The sequence below is a fragment of the Chelon labrosus genome (assembly GCF_963514085.1).
Source record: "Chelon labrosus genome assembly, chromosome: 2".
Taxonomy (NCBI): domain Eukaryota; kingdom Metazoa; phylum Chordata; class Actinopteri; order Mugiliformes; family Mugilidae; genus Chelon; species Chelon labrosus.
In genome coordinates, this window is record NC_140338.1 from 26,289,435 (window position 1) to 26,313,282 (window position 23,848).

General features: G+C 42.8%; 1 protein-coding gene across 1 annotated transcript in view; it reads right to left on the reverse strand.

The window, feature by feature from the left end:
• Window positions 1-2,138: 2,138 nt before the first annotated feature.
• The window catches only part of cnnm2b (cyclin and CBS domain divalent metal cation transport mediator 2b), a gene marked incomplete at its 5' end in the record, with an annotated part of 32,952 nt that continues 11,242 nt past the window's right edge, over window positions 2,139-23,848 (reverse strand). Inside the window, 7 exons of the mRNA XM_084563501.1 lie at window positions 2,139-2,836; window positions 3,013-3,191; window positions 5,045-5,107; window positions 5,766-5,859; window positions 7,003-7,172; window positions 9,284-9,421; window positions 10,739-10,882. Coding sequence (XP_084419627.1) covers window positions 2,546-2,836; window positions 3,013-3,191; window positions 5,045-5,107; window positions 5,766-5,859; window positions 7,003-7,172; window positions 9,284-9,421; window positions 10,739-10,882 — 1,079 coding nt within the window. The 3' untranslated portion in view covers window positions 2,139-2,545. The remainder of the gene's footprint in view (window positions 2,837-3,012; window positions 3,192-5,044; window positions 5,108-5,765; window positions 5,860-7,002; window positions 7,173-9,283; window positions 9,422-10,738; window positions 10,883-23,848) is intronic.

The following is a 23,848-nucleotide window of genomic DNA, read 5'->3' on the forward strand; positions in this document are numbered from 1 at the left end:
CAGATGGAAAGGGCTGTTTGTCCATGTGTGCAGCTCTCGGAGGCCGCTTTGCACACAGAATGAACACATGAGGAAACAGCTACCACCAGTGGTAACAAACTGCAACTGAAGGTTAAAAGACAGATGCAGCTTTAGGACACGTTAGTGTCGCCTGAAAAGCTGCAAACAAACTGCCAGAACACAGTACATGTCATGGTAATGAACAGGCCTGCAAGCGGCACAAAAATAACTTCATAGTTTAAAATCTACACCCCTAGAGATATGAAGTAAACAGAATTACTCTACTCTAAGACTCATGAAGCTTTAGGAAAGCTTTCCAGCACACATACGTTATCTTAAAAACTCATTCCTGTCTTTATGAGGTAAAACAATAAAGGGCAAGAAACTAGTAAAGAAAAGAAAGTAAGTAAAAGGAATAGTTCAACATTTTGGAGAAATATGTCCAGAGTTAAACGAGAAGATGAATACCACTCTCATGCCTGTGTTCAACGTGAACCTGAACCCAGGAGACGGAGAAGCATGAGAAATAAGACAAGTTGTGGTTTGGACAGTTGTTGGGGATTTGGAGTGGCATCAATCTTCTGGTCTAACTCCAACAGAGTGCAGAGTAAATGCACTGTTCAAAATGTCCAACTATTCTTGAATCTTCTTGAAACCGTGAAATAAACACATACGTCTACAGCGCCTCTAACACGGAAAGAAAACAATATAAATATGTCTCTTTAATAGCAGCCACCATTCGTGAAGAATACCTCTGATTCTGATCCAAATTGTTTAGCATAGGTTAGAAACGACTGTACATAACACGGGGAGCCAAAGCAAGTCTCTCTCATATCCACCGCCGTTCCGTGAATACGTGGATGGAGCAAGGCATGCAAGCAGCACACATGCGTGGGGTGGGGGTTTTGGGGGGTGGACGGGTGGGGAGGTCAGTACAAAACATAAACAGCAGGAGAAAACGTAGCTGTGTATCGTTTATGGACACGTTTAATGTCGAGGTTGCTTTTTGTGACGTTGATGAAGCTCAACATGTTAGATGAGGTCATTAATACTGTGCAATTATCAAGTTTGATTACGCGTCAAATAATTGGCAAAAGAAAAAAAAGAAAAAAAAAAGACACGCGCACACACATGCATAGATGCCGCGTTGGCACTTTCACGCACACGCCCCCACCTACAGTGGATAGAAGACGTCTACGCACCCCTGTTAAAACAGCATGGTTTAGTGATGTAAAAAAAAAAAAAAATAAAAAAAAGATTTCAGCTGGTAACCCCACCCAAGGCGTCATAGCTCCCATATGAACGCTACAGGACGTGTTTGAGGTCAAAGGATGCAAAAACACAAAGGAGAGAGACTAAGGACAATTTTGCTTGTTGATGGCTGCAGTCTTCAAAAACAAATATACATATAGATACAGTACATACATACAAATATATCTGTCAGTTTATAATACAGTCAATTTGTTTTATTTATTTATAATCATCTCTTAAATAAATTGCGTTTCATTGCACTTTGTTAAAATAATTAATTATATGATTTCTCTTAAAGGCAATAGTGTGATTTTTTTTTGTTTTTAAAAGGTGAAAAAGATAATGTACCATAAGCCTGATTTAGGATAATAGTAAAAATAATCTGTAATATACACAATGTATCTGTAAAAGACCCTCTCCTCCTCATATACATGAATGGATGTTTATCCCCATATATGCTGCATGTTCTTTTTGATATGACCCTCATGCGTACGTCATTTCGTGTCATATCATGTCTCCACGCATACATATATACATACAATATTATAAAATAAATAAATACAGGAAAACATTCTTGGTTCGTGGTTTGACGGTTTCTTTCAAAGCGGTTTTTGGTGCGGTCTCTGGCTAAACGTTGGGTTTGAGTCCTCGCCGATGGGATCAACAGTTGACTGAGCCTCCCTGAAAGATGCACCGGAGGGGGAGCTGCATTTGTTTCCGTGTGTGAGAATGTGAGTGTGTGTGTGTGCAAAGAGAGTGTAAAATGGGACGAGGGGGAGGGAGGGTTGGGTGGTGGTGGTGGTGGGGAGGGGAGGGGGGACCAAAGTCTTTGGCCTGAGGAGAAAGCACAGCGAGTGTTGTGTGTGTGTGTGTGTGTGTGTGTGTGTGTGTGTGTGTGTGTGCACTCTGCCGTCCTCTAGTCCAAGCCACCGCTATGAAAGTGTCAGATTGTCCCAAAAAAGAAGCTCAGTCACAGGTACTGTCCAGGTGCACCCTCTGGGAGAGGGTGTAGTACAGCAGGGTTTCTGACAGCGTTCAGGTGGGGGCGTTCAGGGTGACGCAGCACCCGTCTTTCCCGCTGCCCCTCAGTGGGAGGGTCTCACTGACTGACTGACTGACTTGACTGACTTGACTGACTGACTGACTGACTGACTGGGGGCTACTGGTTGGAGCAGAACCCTTTTACTCCACCTGCCTCCGCTTCCCCACTTTCCCTCATCTCCAGCTACCGCTCTGTGTGTGTGTCCACGAGACAGGGTGGAGGGTCTGGGGTCTCCACCGGGCTCGGCGGGGGCTAGATGGGTCCCTCGTTGTGGGCGCTGTGGTTGCTCCTGCTCAGGCCCACACAGTTCTGCTGCTGGTTGAGCAGGTGGGACGTCTCGTTGGCCACCACGATGGCCACGGCGGGGGTGGTGCTGGTGGTGCTGGCCGTGGTGGCGGTGGCGGTGACGATGGCGGGGCTCTCCACGCCATCGTGGAGCTCCGTCAGCGTGAGCTCGATCTTGGTGAACTCACTGTCCGTGGATTGGGGGGTCTTGTCCATCCGCGACGCCATCACGGCGTTCTGGTACTGCTGGCGCGTTACCTAGGAAACAGGGACGATGCGGTCAGGTCAAATGTCCCAACAGCAAGTTGTTATCCTCTGAACATCGCTATGTAAGAATATATCTCGAAAAGTAAAGAGTTTTCAGTGAAAGCATTTATAAGACTGCTCCTCCTTCAACCACTAGCACCACTCCTGCTGTCTGTCTCTGTTCTCACCTTTATATACTGCAGGTCTGAGCGCGCTCTGACCGAGTAATCGGGTACGTAGATATGCAGGAAGGAGTTGAGCTGGTTGTTGCTGCTGCCCAGAGTCGGCGTGATGGCGTCTATACGATCGCTCCTGTTCAGAGAGTCGGAGTGGTTCAGTCCGAACGGCCGCGGAGGAGATTTATTCTCTGTGAGGGGGTGGAAGAGTGCGGTGTTTAAAAGACAGAACTGAGCCTTGATGAGCAGCCGGTTTGTGACGTGTGTTCTGTTACGCTTTCTACTAATTTGTTTCTTAAGGGAAGAAAAAGGCTCCACTAAATCTATTTCTGAAAATATGACTGTCTACAGACTCCTGCTCTAAACTATTAGGAAATCCTTGCACTTGTTAAGTTGGATTTATCTTCCTTACTGTGAACTGTAAATACTTGTACAAGGCAAATTAGACATGACCAAGACTCTGTGCAATGATTTCTCACAGGCGGAGTGAGGAGTGCAAACATGTTGACTTGATCTTATTTGGCTGTGAGAATTGACAGTTCTCTTATTACAGTCATTTTTCATCCTGCAGCAACCTCTGACATGTCTACTGCTCTAATCTAATATATTAGAACTGAAGATGTTTTTCTTGTCTCTTTCCACTCTGAGCCTGTCCTATAATTATGATAATTACAGCTGTATTCTCTATTTCTAAATATTTGTTGTGTCTGTATTGTTACAGAGACAATGAATCACTCTGAACTCTCCCTGAAACTACTTGAGCTGCTGAGCAGCTTCAGCAGTTAACATCCTCCGTGCTGGTGACATTTTTCCAGGTCAAGTGTCAGACTTTAGCACAGATGCTTGTTGTGATGTATGGAAATCTCATTTCTAGATAACTCTCCTAGCCAGAGGAGTTTCATATGGCAGGTAATGATCTGTGGCTGGTGGTCTCCAGTGATGCTGCTTCCTTCCATTTGCAGCCACGTAGAAGACTTGTTCCGTTTTTTTTTTGGGTTTTTTTTGTGTGTGTGTGTAATTTTTAATTAAAGCCAGATTATGTTTTCCACTTCTTAGAGAAGCCTAGTGAAAATCACACACAACAAAGTGGAAACGGCTTGGCCAACGCTAATGCTACTACGCTGACTGGAATGTATGTAATCCCATGTTGGAATATGTGTGTGTAAGAGGGAGTGAGACGCACAAACAGTGCATGTGTGTGTGTGTGTGTGTGTGTGTGTGTGTGTGTGTGTGGGCAGACGGAGCGCAGTGGGCCAAAGACCTGGCATGTGAACTCTTGCGGATTAGTACTCCACTTTCTGGAGGCCGCGGGGGCCAGGTCAACACACACAAAAAATGGCGTTGTGGTGCGTCGAGAACACACACTTAACGCATTTAAGCGCACGCGGATACACACTCAAAGGTGTGCACAGCACGGCACCGAGCTGGGTGAAAAGAACATGTGAAGAGGTGCACTGCAGGTCACTGCTAAAGACAGAAAGAGAGCGTGTTTGTTCAGCAGCATTTCGGCATACATGTGGGGGGTTTGTGTTTAAGGCGGCCCCGTCTGTAGTTGCGCGAGCGCTGCGTAGATGGGCCCGCGCGTGAGAACATATGTGTGCGTGGGTATCTTTGTATGTGCGCTCAGCGGTGTCCGGCAGGGGGCTGTAGCTGTAGGTCTTGTTTATGTAGTCGGAGGGTTAAAGGTTAGGGGCGAGTGGGGCGGAGCCTGGTTCCGCTCTGGGGCCTCCAAGTCTCCAGAACCATTCAGCCACTTGACTAATGGCTCAGGGGATGAAGGGTGTTAAGTCTCGGTCTGAATCTGTTTTCCTCTCTGCCTGTTTCTTTTCTATTTACACACGCAAATTTACAGTATGTTGCATTCAGGGACAAAAAGTCTTTCAGACGCTTTTCGAGTCAAAAAATAAAAAGGTACCCGTGCAGTCTATGAGGAGGAAAATGCTACAACACACTCATGGGTTAAACACATCACATTAGACTAGTCAACAAGAACGGTTGCTATTAGCGTGATAAACATACATGCAGACAGAAAAGGCCACTGTACCTGGAGATCCTGCTAATGACTCGGCCCGACTGACAGCAAATGTACGAGACAGGGACAGAGGCACTGTGGGGAGAGAGGGATAAAAGAGGCAAGGAAAGAAAAATGAGAGAAATAATCAATGCATACACACAAATAATAAATCTAGTAGAAAAGTGTCAGTCAGGAGAAAAGCATCAAACTGCTTTACAGCTGCCGAGCAGCTACAGGTGAAGTCAGGGAGTGTGATCATTTGATTTCTGAGTTCTGTTACACGCCACACCACAGGAAGTTTGTTTCTCTACTCCACCAGTAGGTGTCTCTCAGATCCCACCGCCGCAGTGAAACGGAGTAGTTGAGAAAAGCTGGAATATTGTGCTGTAGTTTATGAATGAAGTGGGAGGACTGGGTGGAAGACACTTTCTCATGATGCCTGTTCATGATGCTAGGGGGTCTTTACTCTCAGTACGATGAGAATGGGTGGCGTTTGGAGTTTAGCTGCTGACACAAGCAGCACTTTTTTTCCTCAAAAAACAATTTAAAAAAAATAAAATATTAATGTTGGGTACCCCGCCCTGTTCGTAACTTATTTTTTACTGGAAATGAGGTGGACCCCAAAGAGCATGGCTTAGATCTTGATCTGGGTGAGAACCCCGAAACACAAAGCTACCTTTTGAGAGTTTATGCAAAAATCAACGACCATTTTCTATCACGTAGTTTTCCTCATGTTGAACTAACTTCTTACCTGGCGACGCTGTCAGAGCCATCATCCCGTAGAAGGAGAAGGGTCCCGCTTCAAACTTCATCCCTTCTTTTCCTGCCTCCACCTCCACTTTCCCCTGAGACGATTAGATCAGGAGAAAGAACCAACGTTACAATCCTGTCAACATCAATATAGATATATTCTCACGACGTTGAATGTTCACAGAGTCACATCATTTCTAATCAATGCACATTTTTAAATCTCATCTCGAGTGTTGGTCTGGGATCCCTGCTGCAGCTTTGTGCTGTGCAATTCTGCTTTCATCTTTTGACTCTTTTCCTGCTCAATATTTATTCATTCTGCCGGTGAGTTTAGAACAGATCCACCCCGCCCTCTCGCTTTCCTCTCCCTTTTACTACTTTTAGAAAATCTGTACTCTGTTTAATAGCTCCCAATCTGCTCCTAAGCCTGGTCTCAGGGGCAGTGACCCTACACTTGTCCAAGCTGGACCTCATTTGATCTGGGGCTAATATAAAGTGCACTGTATGTTTACTGCAAACACAGTTATTTTCACTTTGGTTGATCATGAATCTTCTGAAAGACTCAACATTTTCCACATGTCCAAACAGGATAATCCTGTGTTGACTCCAACAGCACATCAGCAGACACTCAGGACTGTTTCCAGACTGCAGACAAGCGTGGCGGTCAATGCTTGATTTGACCAGTTTTTTAATCATTTCAAACTCAAACTGAAACATCTTTTAAAAGGGATCAGTCATGTAGTCATAGATGATCTGCTTTATCTTTTGTCTTATGTTATTTCTCACTGCATAACAGTGCATCATGTGTTGTATTGTCTGGTTTCATTCGATCTATTTGAGTTGGTCTCATTTTGCCATTGCGTTTTATGCATTTTACAGACCCATATATGGGCTGGCATCATAGATTAGCTCAAGCTTTAAATGCTGTGGTATGTGGCACTGGTTCTCTAAATGGTTGTCTCTCTTAAGTCAGATGTTTGTATTACTAATGAGCTGTTCATCTATAGCATTACTGCTTGTTTTCATCCACACTGAACTGCAGTACAATCGTGCCATGCATACTTTTTAAGGATGTATGGCCTCTGCGGGAGCAAACCCCTCAAGTAGAGCTCTGTTAGCCCAAATTAAACCCTGCTTAGTGTAATTATTAGTGTGACTGCGTTGTGTATGTATACATTTAGGCAGAAAAGGGTACAATCTTCTTCATTAGTCATAGATTAAATAGTGCGTCCACGTACCTGCAGAATAAGGATGAAATAATCCACGGGCTTGTTCCTGTGGAAGAGGTAGTGCTCTGCTGCCCGCTTGTTCTTCTCATCGTATTTCAGCTCCTGGATGACGTTTGGATGCTTCAACAGGCGCAGCAGAATCTTTTCTGACATCTGCACTGGTGCAAATGGCTCAACCTCTGAGGAAACACAGAGAGAAGAGAATAAACTGTCGAACTGAAAATATATTTCTTAATGTCAATAAGAAATAATATAGAATGAATTGGTCCCAGGCAGCAGATTTACTTGAGCAGACCGATTTGTCAGCTGCTCAAACAGCTTCAGAAACTTTCACAGAGGGTGTCTTACAATTTCTGCAACTTTCTGAAACGGATGACCCAACACGCCCACGTCATGCTGGAACTGACCAGCTGTGTGGGGCTTCTCTCTCTAGAAACACTCGAGTGTCTTCCAGGAAAAATGTGAGCCATCCTGCTCATAGTTCTGCTACCACAGCGCCGCCTTTTCACTCCATCTATGGGTGTGGCGGTTCAGAACAGGTACAAACTTAAAGGCTTGCCTTCCAAATCTTGCACCAATTTGTTCTTTTCTAGCACAACATGACACTCTGTGAAACAATCTTCCAAAACTACTAAAAATACACCAGTGAGTCATAGAGTTGCTGCTGGTGACATGTTGCCAACATTGACACTGTAATTTATTTTCACTCCCACATACGCCACGCTGCTGCTGTCAAGTCTCACACCTGTGTTAAATCTGTCACTGAAAATAATCCCTAACTTTTTAGATGCGTGTATTTAGTGTAATTTATAGATAAGACTGATTTTGTTAATTTTAGCTTTATACAATAACATTATGACCGCCTTGCTAATATTGTGTAGGTCTCCCTTGTGCCTCCAAAACAGTTGTGAGTCATCAGAGAAAATGGACATGGGCCTTCTGAGGGTGTCCTGTGGTGTCTGACAACAGAATGATGTTAGTGGGGGTCTTTGGGTCCTATGGGTTGAGGGGAGGGGCCTCTCTGGATCATCCCACTGATACTTGATCAGTTTGGGATCTAGTGAATTTGGAGGCCAGGTCAACATCTTGTGCTGTTTTTCATGTTTTTTGAGTTGTTCCTAAAGCGTTTTTGTGTGTGCGTCTGTGTCAGGCTGCATCCTGCTGGGGATGGCTGCTGCCATCAAGGAGTGTCATTGCTATGGGGTGGGGGTGCCTGGTCTGGTCTATGTGGGTGGCGCATGTCGAAGTAACATCCACATGAATGCCAGGTCCAAAAGTTTCCCAACAGAACATTGTATTGTCACAAGATGGTCAATGTTATTTACTTCTACTGTCAGTGGTCATAATGTTGTGGCTGTATGTTGTGTGTATAAAGTATCCTTTTCGTGTTTTTTCGCCAGTTTTTATAAGCATCTACTGAGCTGAGATTCACACAAACCAGACCAGAAAGTCATTTCAAATTTTCAAACTAAGCATCCTAATTGTGACTGGTCTGCTTCAACCACCTATTGGGCCAATCAGCTCCTTAAACTTAGCGGCGGTGATATGTGTCAGCTGGCTGCTGGCTCCACCACCAGGAACTAAACTCCCTAATAGCCTTTAGAGGAACTTAATCAATGCTTAGCTGCTAGGTCAAAGTTCTAAGGCAAATCCAACTGCAGTGAGGCGTAGTCAACCGCTGCTGCTGCTGCTGTAGTAGTAGTAGTAGTACTTGGATATTCTGCTGCCTGTCCCGAAATCCATTTCCCAAGGGAAAGCGGGTGAAATATTTCACATTTTACACCAGTAAGTATGTTGACTATTGTGAGAACTGCGATCATAGGCCAAAAATGCTGGACGTGATGTCACTGAGGAGCGGGTGTAAGCAAACAGGGTGGTGTTTTTAAAGCTGTGAGCTGAGATCTCAACATGTAAACTTCAGAGCACGACATGCAAGCAAATAAACGCCTGCGTTTTTTCGGACTTGCCCTCCGTCTGCAGACATCCCGTGCCGCGCTCCCATGAGGCCTTCCACCTCTTCACAGACGCACACACACATACACACATGCATACCAACACGCTTGTTGTGAGTCCTCACACAACTCATTCCCTCACACACACACAACAGATACTCATTCTACACACATACTCACTCACTCCTCCTCCGCCTTCTCCTCCCTACACCCACTTGCCCAACACTCAAAGCCCATACGGGCACATGCACACACAAACAGCTTGCACACACACTTTCCCCACAGTGAGGGGCTGAGGGCACACTGGGGGAAGTCAAGCAGCAACGCAGCCCACTTGCCTGTTGCTAGGAAACGCAGGGTAGCCAGCAGAAGCTGAGGTGATATTTTAACCTTCATTTCATTGTCAGTAAGCTTGAAGGCCGAAAAATCCTGCTTCCTTTCCCGATGGGTGATTTTCTTCTTTGTCTTGTTGTCAGCTGAGGAGGGAAAATGAAAAGTCAGGGGTGAGGCACAACCTGAAACTTTTTCTGCAACTGGAAAAGGTCAGTCAGCGACACTCCACAGACACTGAGCTAATCGTCCCGGGTCATAAAGTGACTAAACTTGAGTTACCCAAAGCTTGCTGCTTCTTCCGGAAACGTAGCGTCTTTCTCAGAACTAAAGAAGAACTATAGGGGGCTACGTTGTTACCGCATTCTTCGAATTACTCAAAGCCATATGTATTAGGGCAACAAACAGACTGGCACGTACTCCAGGCCCTTACTGATACCACTTAGAGGTGCAACAACACAGATGGCTCAAAGGTAAACATTTTCAAAGCGCTGACATTTAAGTAGGAAGTAAAATAAATGGGTTGTGTATGGGCGGGAAATGGGTTACTTTTTAAAAATGGCTTTATCTTGTAGGATTTGGTGCACAAGACGACCAAGAGAATTTCCAGTCGGTTAGCAACAAACACCGGTTAAAACATCCTCAGACAGAATCACATAAAATATGCGCTATAGAGAGGACGTCTTATTAAAGCTACTATAAAGAACTTGTAGTGGACAGTATAGTTGGTGAACGTTTAGCTGCTAAGGAAGCAGATGTCTGTGAATGTTCTCAGTCATACAGGTCATGGTATATACAACAAAAAAAACAAGCAACTGGACTTGTAGGGTTTCTTGAACACGTAGGGGAGTGGGGAATTTTTAAAAGGACAAAAGTGGCGACATCTCTTCAAGAAACACTACAAGTCCTCGTTTCAGTTTGTTTTTTGGATAACTAAAACCGAATCAGTGCAACAATGAAGCAGGTTTGGGACTGTAAGTTCACTGTTTCGCATCCCTTCCACATCCATGGCTGAGGTGTCTAAAGCAAGCAATTAAACCCTCCAAACTGCTCCTCATTGCTCATGTGTGCTTACTACTGTGTGTACTAAGTGATGGGTTAAATGCAGAGAACACATTTAAAATAAATGATATGATTAAATAAATAATACCCCAAATGCAGGACATTCACCCCCTACACCAACTCAGACAAGGTTTACCAGCTTCTTGCTACGTGTCTGTCTGCTGTCAGTAACATTTCAGACAGTGTGCTGTGGGTTTATCACTGAAAACCGCTGCCTGTTACATATGGAAAGAGTTTGAGGCCGTAACACCAAAACAATGAGGTGAAATATGCTAAAAAATGCTTTGTACTGCTGAAGGTGTTTATTCTCTGTGAGTTTGTCAGGACAGTTTTACGCTACATGGACGCATTGCATCCTTTGTTAAAGTCTAAGGAATATAAACTCCGAGAGGAGAACCTACTGTACAAGTCAGTCTCGTCCAGGATCTCTGACTTGATGATTTCTTCAATAACGTCCTCCAGGGTGACGATACCCAGAACCTCGTAGAATGGGTCTCCCTCACCCTCATTGTTCACCCTCTGAACTATGGCCAGGTGGGATTTTCCTAGCAAAACATACAGACACAGGCACACAAACAGGTCATAAAAGTTAGGGTCATATAATGATAAAGAAAGTTAAATATAAGTCAAGCAGTGAGCATGGGGGACGCACATGGCTACCTCCACCTTTAATGTAGCGACCCGAGTCATGGATCACTTATCATATATAAATAATCATTTCCCGCTGTCAGATAAGAACAACAAATGTCAGACAGTGGTGGCCAGTGTCATGGCACTGAAGCTGCAGCAAGCAGTACCGCAGCCCAAATCACACAAAGGGCAGGTGACAGAGTGACTGTTCTCCATGTCCGATAAATCACCAGGGAAGCAGGAGTTCAAGTGTTCGAGTATTAACAGTGCCAGGAAAAAGATCATCCAGCCAAAGACACAGACAGGACTGACAGTCAAACAGTCCTAAATTTCATCATATGAGCCCCTTTGGCCCTCCTTGCCTCCACATCTGTGTTCCCAGGACCCTCCTGTGTGCTGTACCATCTGAAAAAAAGAAAAAAAAGAAAAAAGAAACAAACTGCCGTGTATGCAGAGAAGACTGTCAGGCAAAACACTAAACAAATTCTTTGCCTTTTCTCAGCTTGTGATCATTTAAAAGGAATTTTCCAGAGGCCCAGGCTAATATTAGCCCCTGCAAAATGAAGTTTCCATTCCGCCCCAGCGATATTCTCACCGAGCAAAGGAACAGACCGGGCGAACCTCCGCTGTGTGATCAGATTGTCTCAGAATGGGCCGTTTGCATGCAGATACACCTGGGTGTAAAAAAAATGGAGGACGTCAGTGTGCTTGTGTGTGCGTGTGCATGCACGTGGGTCAGAGTGTGTTTGTTTTCGGAGAACAAAGGTACATCACCCAGTCTGTGCTCAGGTGCTGTTTCAGCTAATGTGGGCCGCTTTGGTGCAGACCGTTCTGAGCTGAACGCTGAGAGTGTTTTATAGCACTGCAGCTCACTGCTTCCTCACAGCACACTGATGTGCAGAGCCTGAGAGTCTGAATGTGAGAACGTTGTGAGCATCAGACGCAGAACTGATGCTTTCAACAAATATACTCAGGTTTCACCTAATAGGCTAGCAGGGTAAGAACCCCAAAGAGAGGTATTAATAATGTAAACACAGGAGTACAAGGAGTACACATACAAGGAGTCTGCAAATGGCAGGCAGCACGCAGGTTTTACTGGTCCAAGAGTGAAAGAGACTATAGTCATCCGCTTTCTATTAAGATGTCAATGACATCTTTTGCATATCGCTGTCTCTCTCTCTCTCAGGGGTTGGATTAACTAGGACAAACACAAATGGAGCCTCACGGGTTAAAGCAATCAGGCCTCAGAAGTCCTTGAGCACGCAATTACTCTAAACTGCTCGGGGAGGGAAATGGAGTGGCCAGCACAGCACAGTGAAACAGATCAATGCTCACTCCTCTTTCACAGCATCCACTCCACCCATGTCAGATTTATAAATCCAGCACATGGATATTAGGTTTCTAGACAAAGCAAAATGTCACCTTTCACGACACTTCAATGCAGAGTGAAATCCGCTTTCAATCTCCATGCTGAGATAAGTCAACGGACTGCTTCTAAGACTGTATATAAAGATGGATGAACCGTCTGTTACATCAACCACAGGCTTCCAGGTTATGAAGCTCAGTCTGGAGGCTCTGGATGTCACCCTCTTGGCAGCGCTTGACTCCGCCCAACACCCAGCTAATTGAAAAATTGGGCAGAGAGGTGAAGCATGACCAGGCTGATTTCCGCTGTAACATTTTAACGTATAGGCCCTAGTGGCCATTCAAGGAACTGCAGTTTTTCAGCCATAGCGCCATATTAGATAGAGATGGCTGTTCTAATCTTTGGCAAGAAAGTGTGCTTTGCAGAACTATATAAGCTATTATCAGCTTGACGAAACAGTATTAAAACAAGATTTGTTTCAACAGCTTCCATGTACAAACTACGACTTTTAAAACATGATTACAGTTACCCATATGCACCTGTTATCACACAACCAAGCAGAGGTTATGTCTTTGAAACTGAGGGGAAACTGCCAAATTGACTTTGAGTTGCACACATCTTTAAAGTCAAGAATAAACTATCACAACATTAGGGTTAGTTTCATAAGCATCAAGTCCTACTACATGCCCAGTTGCCTTAGTTTCAGCTTGTTTTCTGGATATACTACAACCAGGATGACTGAGAAGCTTCACAGACGCCGCTGAATATCCAAATAATATTGCTGTCAGCAAACTGCACTGATGTGATCAAGCACAGACCACAACTCGGCACAATACCTACAATTCAGCAAAAAAAGAAAAATGCGATTTGTGAGGATGCAGTATTCAATTTAATATAGTCTTGCTAGTATATCATTCCCTCTTCTCGCAATATGACTAGTTCAGCTTTATCAGGGGAACAACCCAAGGGAATGAATGTTAACTTCACCTCCGTGGCACAAAACTAGACCCGACCTCTGACCTTTATGTAAACCGGCTGATAAAGCGGTGGAGGACGCAGGAGATTTAACACAATCAGTACTGCTCTTCAAAAAGCTGTGCACACACACACACACACGCTAAACACACATTTAAACAGCACAAATCGCTTATTTGACAAGTGTAAACTCATCCCATCCGGATGTTTGTTCACACCAAGAACACTTTCTATCACCTCCTTCTACTGAGGACATGAGGTTAACTATTAGAGACGACCCTGTTGTAAGAGCTTTAGCGGAGGCCGCGCAGGTCATTCATTTAAAATATGTATGACACACACACACACAGGATGAAACTGAATGAGAATCCAGTCAGTGGAAATGACAGAGAAAATCATGTTTATGCAAAGTTAAATAGTGTTTATTCTACAGTCTGTCCCACGGGCTGCAATGTAAGGAGACAGAAATTGCACAAATTCCATGGAACAGAGGGCAAAGGAAAACCATACACCCAATGTTTCCTTTATATTATTCTGCATGTTTTATATGGAAGTCACAAGCCTACGTGTTTCACTGACAATATGTTTTGAGATAATATTTTGCCACACTAGAAATCACAGCTCCAGGGAAGGCAATGTGGCTTCGGCTGGTTGATTAGTTTGTTCTACAGTGGAATTTCTCAACAACCAGTGAATGGTATGCGTTCAATTTAATATATGGCCCCTGGATTTTTTCAGTCCCCACTAACAAGAAGTCAAATTTATAACTTATTACATCCTCTACGTCTTTGAAGGTTGTCAGTCATCCAGGTCAAGGAATCTCCAAAAAACAAAGCTAAAACAAGGACAAGTGGACAAGTTGGGTTCCTTCAAACGTCTTCAAGAAACCCAACAAATCCAGTTGCTCCTGGACAATGAATCCTAATCAATATGCAGAGGATCGTTCATGTTCCCCGTGGGTTCAATTACAGTAACTTTGCTTATTCCCTGAGTTTTTCCCCTAGAGCCGACTAGAGGTCCATGTTTTCACTTATCTGGTTAAACGTTTTACCCATAAACTACCAGATTTGCACAAAATTGTCTCCAGATTTGCAGTTCCCAGAGGATGAAGCCAAACTGTCCCCTGGTGATCTGCTGGTGTTTAACGTAGTGCAATAGTGAGGTTTTATGTTTTTAGTTTAAAAGGAAAATTTTAACTAATCAGATGGATTGTTTTGACATTCGGTGCAGACGTTCGTGTTCATCTCAACTCCTTGAGATATTTTTGGTGATCTTTGTCAGTGTCAGGTCTAATTTAGTTTATGACGAAAGAAAGTTCTGGGTTTGAGTGGAGTTTTGATGTTCTCCCTGTGTCTGCGTCTCCGGGTACTCCAGCTTCCTTCCACCGTCCAAACACATGCTTGTTAGATTAATTGGTGATTCTAAACTGGCCGCTGGAGTGAATGTGAATGGTTGTGCTAGAGACAGGTGAACAATAGCAATGTATCGGTTCATGTCACATTATAGCACACAAGACATCAAATTAAGTTGAGGTTCACACAGTAAAGTTAATTTGTTAATTTGAGTTAATTCGATCTGAGGACAATCACTACAACAGTTTTTATAATATGATAGAAATATACTAGACGTACATGGGAGTGTAAAAGCTGCAAAGTCACCAATGATGTTTCCATGTAAACGCTTACCAGCTGAAAGAGGTGGAAGTCTATTTCCACCTCTTTCAATGTTACATACGCTTACTCAAAAACACACTCACACAGTAGCACCACTCCAAATCGTTTTGTCTCACTGTCCCACAAGATGAGTGCATACTTTCCAGTTTCCCACAAAGACAAAATACCACACAAGTGACAGGAAAAAAAAGCAGCTTCTGTCTTCCATAAATATATTACTAGACAATGACACACTGTTTATTCATAGCTCCTTAGCTGCTGTTAATGCTGTGGGTTTTGGGACCAGGCCTAGAGGTAGAGAGAAGAGGCTGAACCTCTGGACCCTCTGGAGCCTGGAACTTGGCAGCAGGCCCCGAGGAGAGCGTGTCCTTGTGAAGACCAGTCGTCTAGGGTCCTATAACCCACCACTGCTGCCTGACATCTGGGGCTGTCTAGCTGGGCTGAGGCTGAAGGCATGCTGGGTAGTCCAGCACACAGGCACACTGCACACAACCGGGTCAATTCACTTTCACTTTCATCCACTAAAGCCTATTAAAAACTAAAATACTTTACTCATTAAGTGACTAATTTCTAACACATTTCTGAGAAAATTGGTCATGTCTTTAGTCCTGTAATTGGGTGAAAGACAGACACACAAACACAAACATACACAGAGGATTATTTTGTTTCTCATAACAACAAAGCAGCAGAGGTACAGTACCAGGAAGTGCTTAATCTCACCGAGGAGACAGTTCAATTTTTTGTTTAAAACTTGTTTAAAGAATGACGACGCACAGCAAAAGATCTACTCCAAAAGATCCCTCAACGTAGAGGAATTTTCTTTTGCCTGGAATTAAATTCTAGCAGTAATTTTTAATTATTAGTCTATTTATATATGTTCGTAGTTCTTAACTTTGCTTGGCCAAGAATTCTTAAACAAATTAGAGATATATAGTGTGAACAACAACGACAGCTAGTATTTTTTTAATGTGTTTTTCTAAAGGGATCCGGTGACATCACTGGTTCTCACAAGAACTACATTTGGGATTTCTTGTCTCTGCCTCTTGGTATGCAAGGGTGCCCTAGATGCCACATAGAGCGGAGACAGCTCAGGGCTGCAAAGTGAATTTGGTCCGTCAACAGATCAATCACTGGGAAATGTATTTGCTTTGACCTGACAGCAACTGCCTTCAACAGTGATTTGATATCCACATGAGAACTGTTGATGTTGATCCCAGCACTGCCTTGAGCTAAATGTTAACATGAGCATGCTAACAATGCTAACATACTTGCACATGTTAGCACTGTTATTGTAAGCCTGTTGTATTATACCGACCATTGTGACATTCTTATTCTTGTTGGTAAGCATGGTAATGCTAATTAGCATACTAACACAGTTAGCACTAATAAGTACAGAATACCAGAAATGTAGTGGTTGGTACTAATAACACTGAAACAGCACAATTCTCCACACAATGCACCTTTTATACCAAATGAGACAACACATACTGATCACATTTAACTGTTAAAGCCAAACCACTAGCATGGATTCAAATATTAATATAACCATTCAAAAACTGGCTGCAGCAACGGATGCGTTACTCGTGCGAGGAATACTTGAAAATACAGGTTGTTGCACATAGCGAAGTACATGAGAACCAGGAGATGAAAAATAGTTCAAAGAATTATCGTAAACAAAAATATATTAGCCAGAGTGCCAAAGCATCAATCACCACAGTGATAACCTCTGTGGAGAATACTCAACTGAGAATATAACAACTGAAGCAGCAAGTTTGACAAAGGCAGAAGGTCAATTAAAAGCACTCCAGCTCTTGATAGCTGCACCGAGACAAACCAGCAATCAATCAATCCATCCATCCATCCATCCATCCATCCATACTCCAAAGCCAAGCCTGAGAACCTCTAGTCAGGCCTTCAGAGACTAAGCCGCGTGCTCTTTTCCACCATTCCCAGCTTATTTATGGAATGCAGCTTTGTCATATTTTTCCATAGCGCAATTTTCCCCTATAAATAGGCCCGTAAGGCTCAGAGAGTTGGGGTGGGAGTATGAGGGGTCAGTATCTGTTGTGGACACTCATCACTGCCCCCCTCCCTGTCTTGCTCTCCCTCTATTTTTCCAAATATTTGAGCACTGACAAATATAGTGCAACGTTAGGGTGATGGGAACCCGTTGGACGATCTCTCTTCTAAATCTACCTCCAGTGAACAAAGTTTCCAGCTATTTTGACCCATTTTTCCAATGACATGGACAAAAACTTTACCCTGATGTGGGTAGTAAACATGTCAACTATTTACAGCTTCTGAATTTACATAAACACTGAGACTGAATACACACACACAATAACAACAAAATGGTCTCATACTGTGGCTGGGCCTGTATTATCTGGAGACATAAATGGAATGTGTGTCTGTCTGTATGACTGTGTGTAAGGCCTTGTATTTCCTCCACAAGTATAATAGATAAAATGCCTGCTGAGGCACTGCTAATATTCATATAAATAAGAAAATAAATTAATCTTTAATTGGTCACTTGGTCGCGATACAGCTGCTGCTTCAAAGAGGTTCTCCAAACTTGAATGAATTTTGGAGAAACCTCTGATTCCAATGTGTTCCGATTCCCCTGATGAACTCAAGTAGATAACAATTTTAACGTTCTCATGCCAACACTAATCAAAGCTTTTCTTTTAACCAGATTATAGCAGGAACAGAGCAACAGGTTTCTACAGCCTAAACATGAGCAGATCTTTCACAAGCATGTACACATTTATACATTGCCTGGCCAAAAAAAAAGTTGCCACAAAAAAAAGGACACACATTTCATTGGACCACCTTTAGCTTTGATTAAAGCACGCATTCACTGTGACATTGGTTTGATAAGCTTCTGCAATGTCGCAAGATTTATTTCCATCCAGTGTTGCATTCATTTTTCACCAAGATCTTGTATTGATGATGGGAGAGCCTGATCACTGCACAAAGCCTTCTCCAGCACATGCCAAAGATTCTCAGTGGGGTTAAGGTCTGGACTCTGTGGTGGCCAACCCATGTGTGAAAATGATGTCTCATGCTCCCTGAACCACTCTTTCACAATTTGAGCCCCATGAATCCTGGCATTGTCATCTTGGAATATGCCCGTGCCATCAGGGAAGAAAAAAATTCCATTGATGGAATAACCTGGTCATTCAGTATATTCAGGTAGTCAGCTGACCTCATTCTTTGGACACATAATGTTGCTGAACCTAGGCCTGAGCAACTGCAGCAACCCCAGATCATAGCACTGCCCCCACAGGCTTGTACAGTAGGCACTAGGCATGATGGGTGCATCACTTCATCTGCCTCTCTTCTTACCCTGATGCCCCCATCACTCTGGAACAGGGTAAATCTGGACTCATCAGACCACATGACCTTCTTCCATTGCTCCAGAGTCCAATCTTTATGCTCCCTAGCAAATTGAAGCTTTTTTTTCCAGTTAGCCTCACTGATTAGTGGTTTTCTTAAGACTACATAGTTGTTCAGTCCCAGTCCCTTGAGTTCCCTTCACATTGTATGTGTGGAAATGCTCTTACTTTCACTATTAAACATAGCCCTGAGTTCTACTGTTGTTTTACTTCGATTTGATTTCACCAAACGTTTAAGTGATCGCCGATCACGATCAGTCAGGATTTTTTTCCGACCACATGTCTTCCTCAAAGACAATGGTTCGCGTTGGACAGTCCTTAACCCAATTTTAGTAGTTTCTCCAATCTCCTTAGATGTTTTCTCTGCTTGATGCATGCCAATGATTTGACCTTTCTCAAACATCTTTTCCACGACCACAGGACATGTCTTTCAACATGGTTTAAGAAATGAGAAGCTACTCCATGCATCAGTTGGGGTTAACCCATTCAGACCGGATCATGCATCTGTGCGTGTTTACCTTTAAGACCGGATCACGCATCTATGCGTAGTTATCATTAAGACCGGCAAACACGTCATTTTGAGCGTTGTCGTCTTTTTCGAGGCACATGGCCAATTATATGCACTGCGATTGGCTGAAATATTCTTGGGGTGAGTGACAGAGATGCTTAGGGATTTTTTTTAAACTCATGTGACTAATAAAACGCTTTGTGATTGGTCGAAATAAGCCTACACGTAGAGTATGTTTTGGTCGAAAATTTTAAACACCGTGCTAGCGATCCGTCATGGCTGACTCAAGTGAAGGAAGTGATATTGACGAAGTAATTGGAAAAATAGATCTTTACTGATTTTCAAAATTTTAAAAATGTTTGGTGTTTATTGATTTTAAAAAAAAATGCATTTGAAGATTATGCCCTAGCAAGTCAGTCAAGTTGAAAGCCAAAGAAGTAAGCTGTCAAATGCTTTTTATCTCATGTTTTTATCTGCTACAGAGCCTGAGAAATTAAGGTTTTAGTGAGCGTTGACATATTTTGAAAAACCTCAGGTTTTGAGAGGGGGTTTACAGAAGAGTATTTAGGCCTAAATGGGTTAAATAACTTGTTGCCAGCTGAAAGATAATCACCCATGCAGTAATTATCCAATAGGAGGCTCGTACCAATTTGCTTAGTTAAATCCACGTGGTGCCTTTTTTTTTCCAGGCAGTGTATTTCTACAAACATGAATATACGTTTGTCTTGTAAGCTACAAACCCGTCTCCTGACATGAAATGAAATTGTCAAATTAACTAGCTTTCTGTGTCAGGCCGAAACATTCGAGAAACACAATTTTAATTGTGCACCAGGATTTGCTTCGTTGAACAGCTACAGCAAATAAGAGGACATTCACTTATGGCAGTTCGCAATGTTTATCTTATCTGTTGCATTCTATCTGAGTTCTGACCTGTTTTTATTAATCATTTATATTTAATGCTTGATTTTATATTTTACAGATTTTCTAATTGCTTTTACATTTCATTTGTATTACAGTTACTTTATCATCACAGTAACTTTTCTTGCGAGAAAGTGGAAAATTCGAACTTTGGATTGTGCAGGCAGCTGTGTAGTAGCTAAAATGGCTTTTAAACTGTTGTATTTCATAAAATAATATTTGTCAGGAACAGGGAATAGAACTAAATACTGAGTGTCCCTGACAGTCAGCAATCAGCCCACTTTGACAATAAAAGGTTGAGATGTGAACATTTTCAAATTGCTACAGCGCCAAGACTGCACTGATAACCAATGTGATCTAATCTATTAGATTATTATTAGGTTAGTATTTCTCATCATGAGGAAACAGACCCTTACGTTCACAGCACTCTGTTTTCTTGCTGACAAATAGATAGATATACTATAGGGTCACTCTGACAGAGACAGACCCTGACCTTGACAGATGAGTTACACCCAGACAAAGGATCCATTTGTACGTGCACACACAGACTACAATGAGCTTGTCATATCTCATAGAACAATTCTACTTTCTTTCTGAAGGTTGGCCACAATGGTCACACACAAGCTGTGGGACAGGGTGGTTCGGTGGTTATAGACACGGTCCTGTGCCTGATGTCTACCTGGCCACCTTCACTAACATACACCTTAAAGGGTTTCTGAGTCTCAACAACCAACCAATCAGTTCAGTCACTGATGTTTTGGTCCCTTTCCCTTCGCTGGCCTTTGGGTCAAACAATATGGACTAATGGAGCTAATGCAGAGAAGTTAAGTCTGCTTCCAGCTCCTAACCGTCATTAAGGGGCCTTGGTCACAAGATCACTATGCTGCTACTAGCCAGTGGTGTTTGACTACACACATACAGTACAGCCGCTCACTCACACACTGCTGGAATGACATTGTTGTTCATTCAGAGAAGCAGCTTGCTGTCGTAGCTGGCTGCGTTTGTTGTTGAAAGGTCCCCTGGGTGGAGATTCCTTTGGGCCTCAGTCATAAGGAGAGGCATCAATGGGAAACCAGTGGGGATACATGAATGGGCCTGTGGTCAGGTGCTGCTTCTCTGCTATGCGAATGTTGCAACTGCTGAATGGTGAGCACGTCACACACCGATGACGAGAACTGAGGATGTGTCAAAAAAGGCAAACGAAAGCAGAGCTATTTTCTCTTTTGTCGCCAAGGACCTGATGAAATGACCTGAGATGTGTATCAGATGTGTATTACTTTAAATGGCTAGACAGCTGTATTCTCGTCTGACTCCGAACTTTATTCTAGGACGAGAAGCATGAAAACACATCACACCTTTCATTAGTCCTCGCACTGATTGTCTCTTTCTATTTTAAGAGGTGTTCAGTGTTTAAAGCACTCCTTGGTCTTGCACCAGCTTACTTGTCTAACATGGTTCAAATCTATGAATTATGAGGCTGGTCTGTGAGTCTTTTAATCCACTGTATGTAAAGAAGGACTAACACCAACCCAGGCACATCAGCACAGGTAACATGAAGAGCATTTTGAAGCTCAGTGTGGTGGCTCTGGGCGTCGCTACCTTGCCAGTGCCTGACTCTAACCTGGCAGAGCCACATTCAGATCATATTAGAATATGAGTCTGGTAACACACCATTAGGATTAGGATTTCATTAGGGGGCATGTTTTGACCAAGAAATGCATGAAATTGGATAGTCAGACGGCTTCAAGTGGTCGTTCTAGGAACTGCAGTTTATGACATTTCCACACTGGCTTTTTTTCCAGCCCCCTGGGTTGCCAATGCTTTGATTAGAAGTTTAATAGCCATTGTTGATTTTATTTAAATGTTGGTTTTATTGTATTTATGATGTATATTGATTTGCTCCATAACTTTGATTTAAGTTTTCTGTAAAGCACCTTGAATTACTTTACCTTCATGTAGGGTGCTAAACATATAAAGTCTGACTGATATAAACTTATAAATAAATCTAAACTCATATCTACTATGTCAACATAGTATGTCACGTATCACTACTGCAGCCGGATCACATGATGCATTTGTCACTTGTGACACAGAAAGCCAAATAATTACCTGAATTTTTGGCACAGAGTACTTGGAGCTTTAAAACTCATAATTAATGCCTCAATAAAAACAATTAGCCAAGGCGAAATCCTTAAAGCTAGAATGAGCTAAGTACTCAATAAGCTTTGAGCATGTGGACTAAAACATGGAAGCTGAAAGAACGTCACAAACCCTAATGTTTTCTGTATTGCACCCACGCAGAACCTTCAGTCATTCATCACTTATGGTTAAATCTCATGAAAACAATCCTGGTTAAATCTGACACGCACCTTTAATACCGTAACTTAAAGGTTTGCTGGTAATATATTAATATTTAAACACTATATTAATCAGTCAGATAATGATAATACATGTCTCACTCCCTCACAGGGGCTGATGATCTTTACTACTACCCATCTTAAACGAGGGCACAAAAGCCCAAAAAATAACTTGACCTAGCAACAACAAACTATGATCGTGTAAATCTGTTAACAAATAAACAGTATGAAGCGCTTTTTGCCGAAAGTGCAAAAACCAACATGCACAGTGATTTGCTGGATAAGCTATGTGGTCTTGGTTTGTTGTGGGAGACAAGCCTCCAAAGAGGACAGGGACTCTGTGCTAAGCTAAAAACAAAAACTAACCAGCTGGCCCTCCCGTCCACCCTGCTCTGTAAAGTCACTTGCCAAGAGCTTCAGCCGCCTTTGTGTTTGCTGTTTTATTCACTGACTACTGGTCCTTCAAAATGACTGACAAGAGGTAGAATCACAGACTCTGTGCAAAAGAAATATACCGTACACTCTCTAGGCAGTGCTACATCCTCCTCCTCTTGGACTAAACCGGGGGCAAACTACACTGACTCACTATGGGGTACACCTTGTGGTACAAAGTGGTATTAATAAGAGACGATCCAGGCAGGTGCTAGATGGTTAAAATGTTAACTTCAGACTCTGATATAGCTGCAAAACAACAGATAGATTGACATAACGTGATGTTATTTCCTCAAATTATTGTGATAATTTGAGTTACTTTTGGATTCTTGTAAAGTATTTTTAAACAGTCTCACTAACTGACCCGTTAAATTTGTGTTACTTAAAATACCAGAAACTTTAGCACAGAAAGATACGAACAGCCTTGAACAAAGACTGTCCATCAACACCACACACATTTCCTGGAAATCATCTGAAATAAGTCTTCTCAAACAATTTGCTCACGCTCAAGTGGCTATAAAAAACTCTCTCTGTCAACTTTAGGTTCACTCTCATTAATGATTAACTGTTACTCATATTGCTTTAAACTTGTTACAATTCTTATCCCCAGCAAACAGTGATAGTTGTCTCCTAAAGTAAGAAAGTACTATATGAATTCAAAACCAGTCATCTACAGTGGATAAAAGAAGACAGGAATAATAATTCAAGCTGGAGGGCGGCTGTAGATGGGGTTAATGCTTGCAAGCTGAATCTGGGTCTGGAGGGTCAGCTGGAGCAGTGGCTGGGGCCTGCAACCCATAGTGGGGCTCTACTAGCAGTTCCCTCCCTTGCTGTTAGTTGGGAGAATCCAGGGAGAGAAAAGGTCCATTGCAGGCACACCAAGAGAACTGAGTGACCTAAAAATGCATCTGTGCCTTTACAAGAAAGTCACAAACACAGATACAGTATCTGGTTTCAATCTGCTCGGCTTCTACATACAGATGTGGCGTAAATGAAATAAAAAAGACCTGAAAACACTGCATTGCGACTGCTTTTTCCCCGTTTACACTTGTGTAAAAAGTGACTGAAATGTAGGAAAAGGGCCTTTTAAATGTGGAGCCTGAAAACTTTTCTGGTGTCTGCAAAATCAGGCTATGTTCAGGTCAACCAATGTGATTTAAGTGGAATAAGTGGTTACAAGTTGCAAAAATATAAAAACTTTTAAATCTGTCGTGCAGCTTAGTTATTGTTAAAACAGTTATACCTATATCCCCTTTA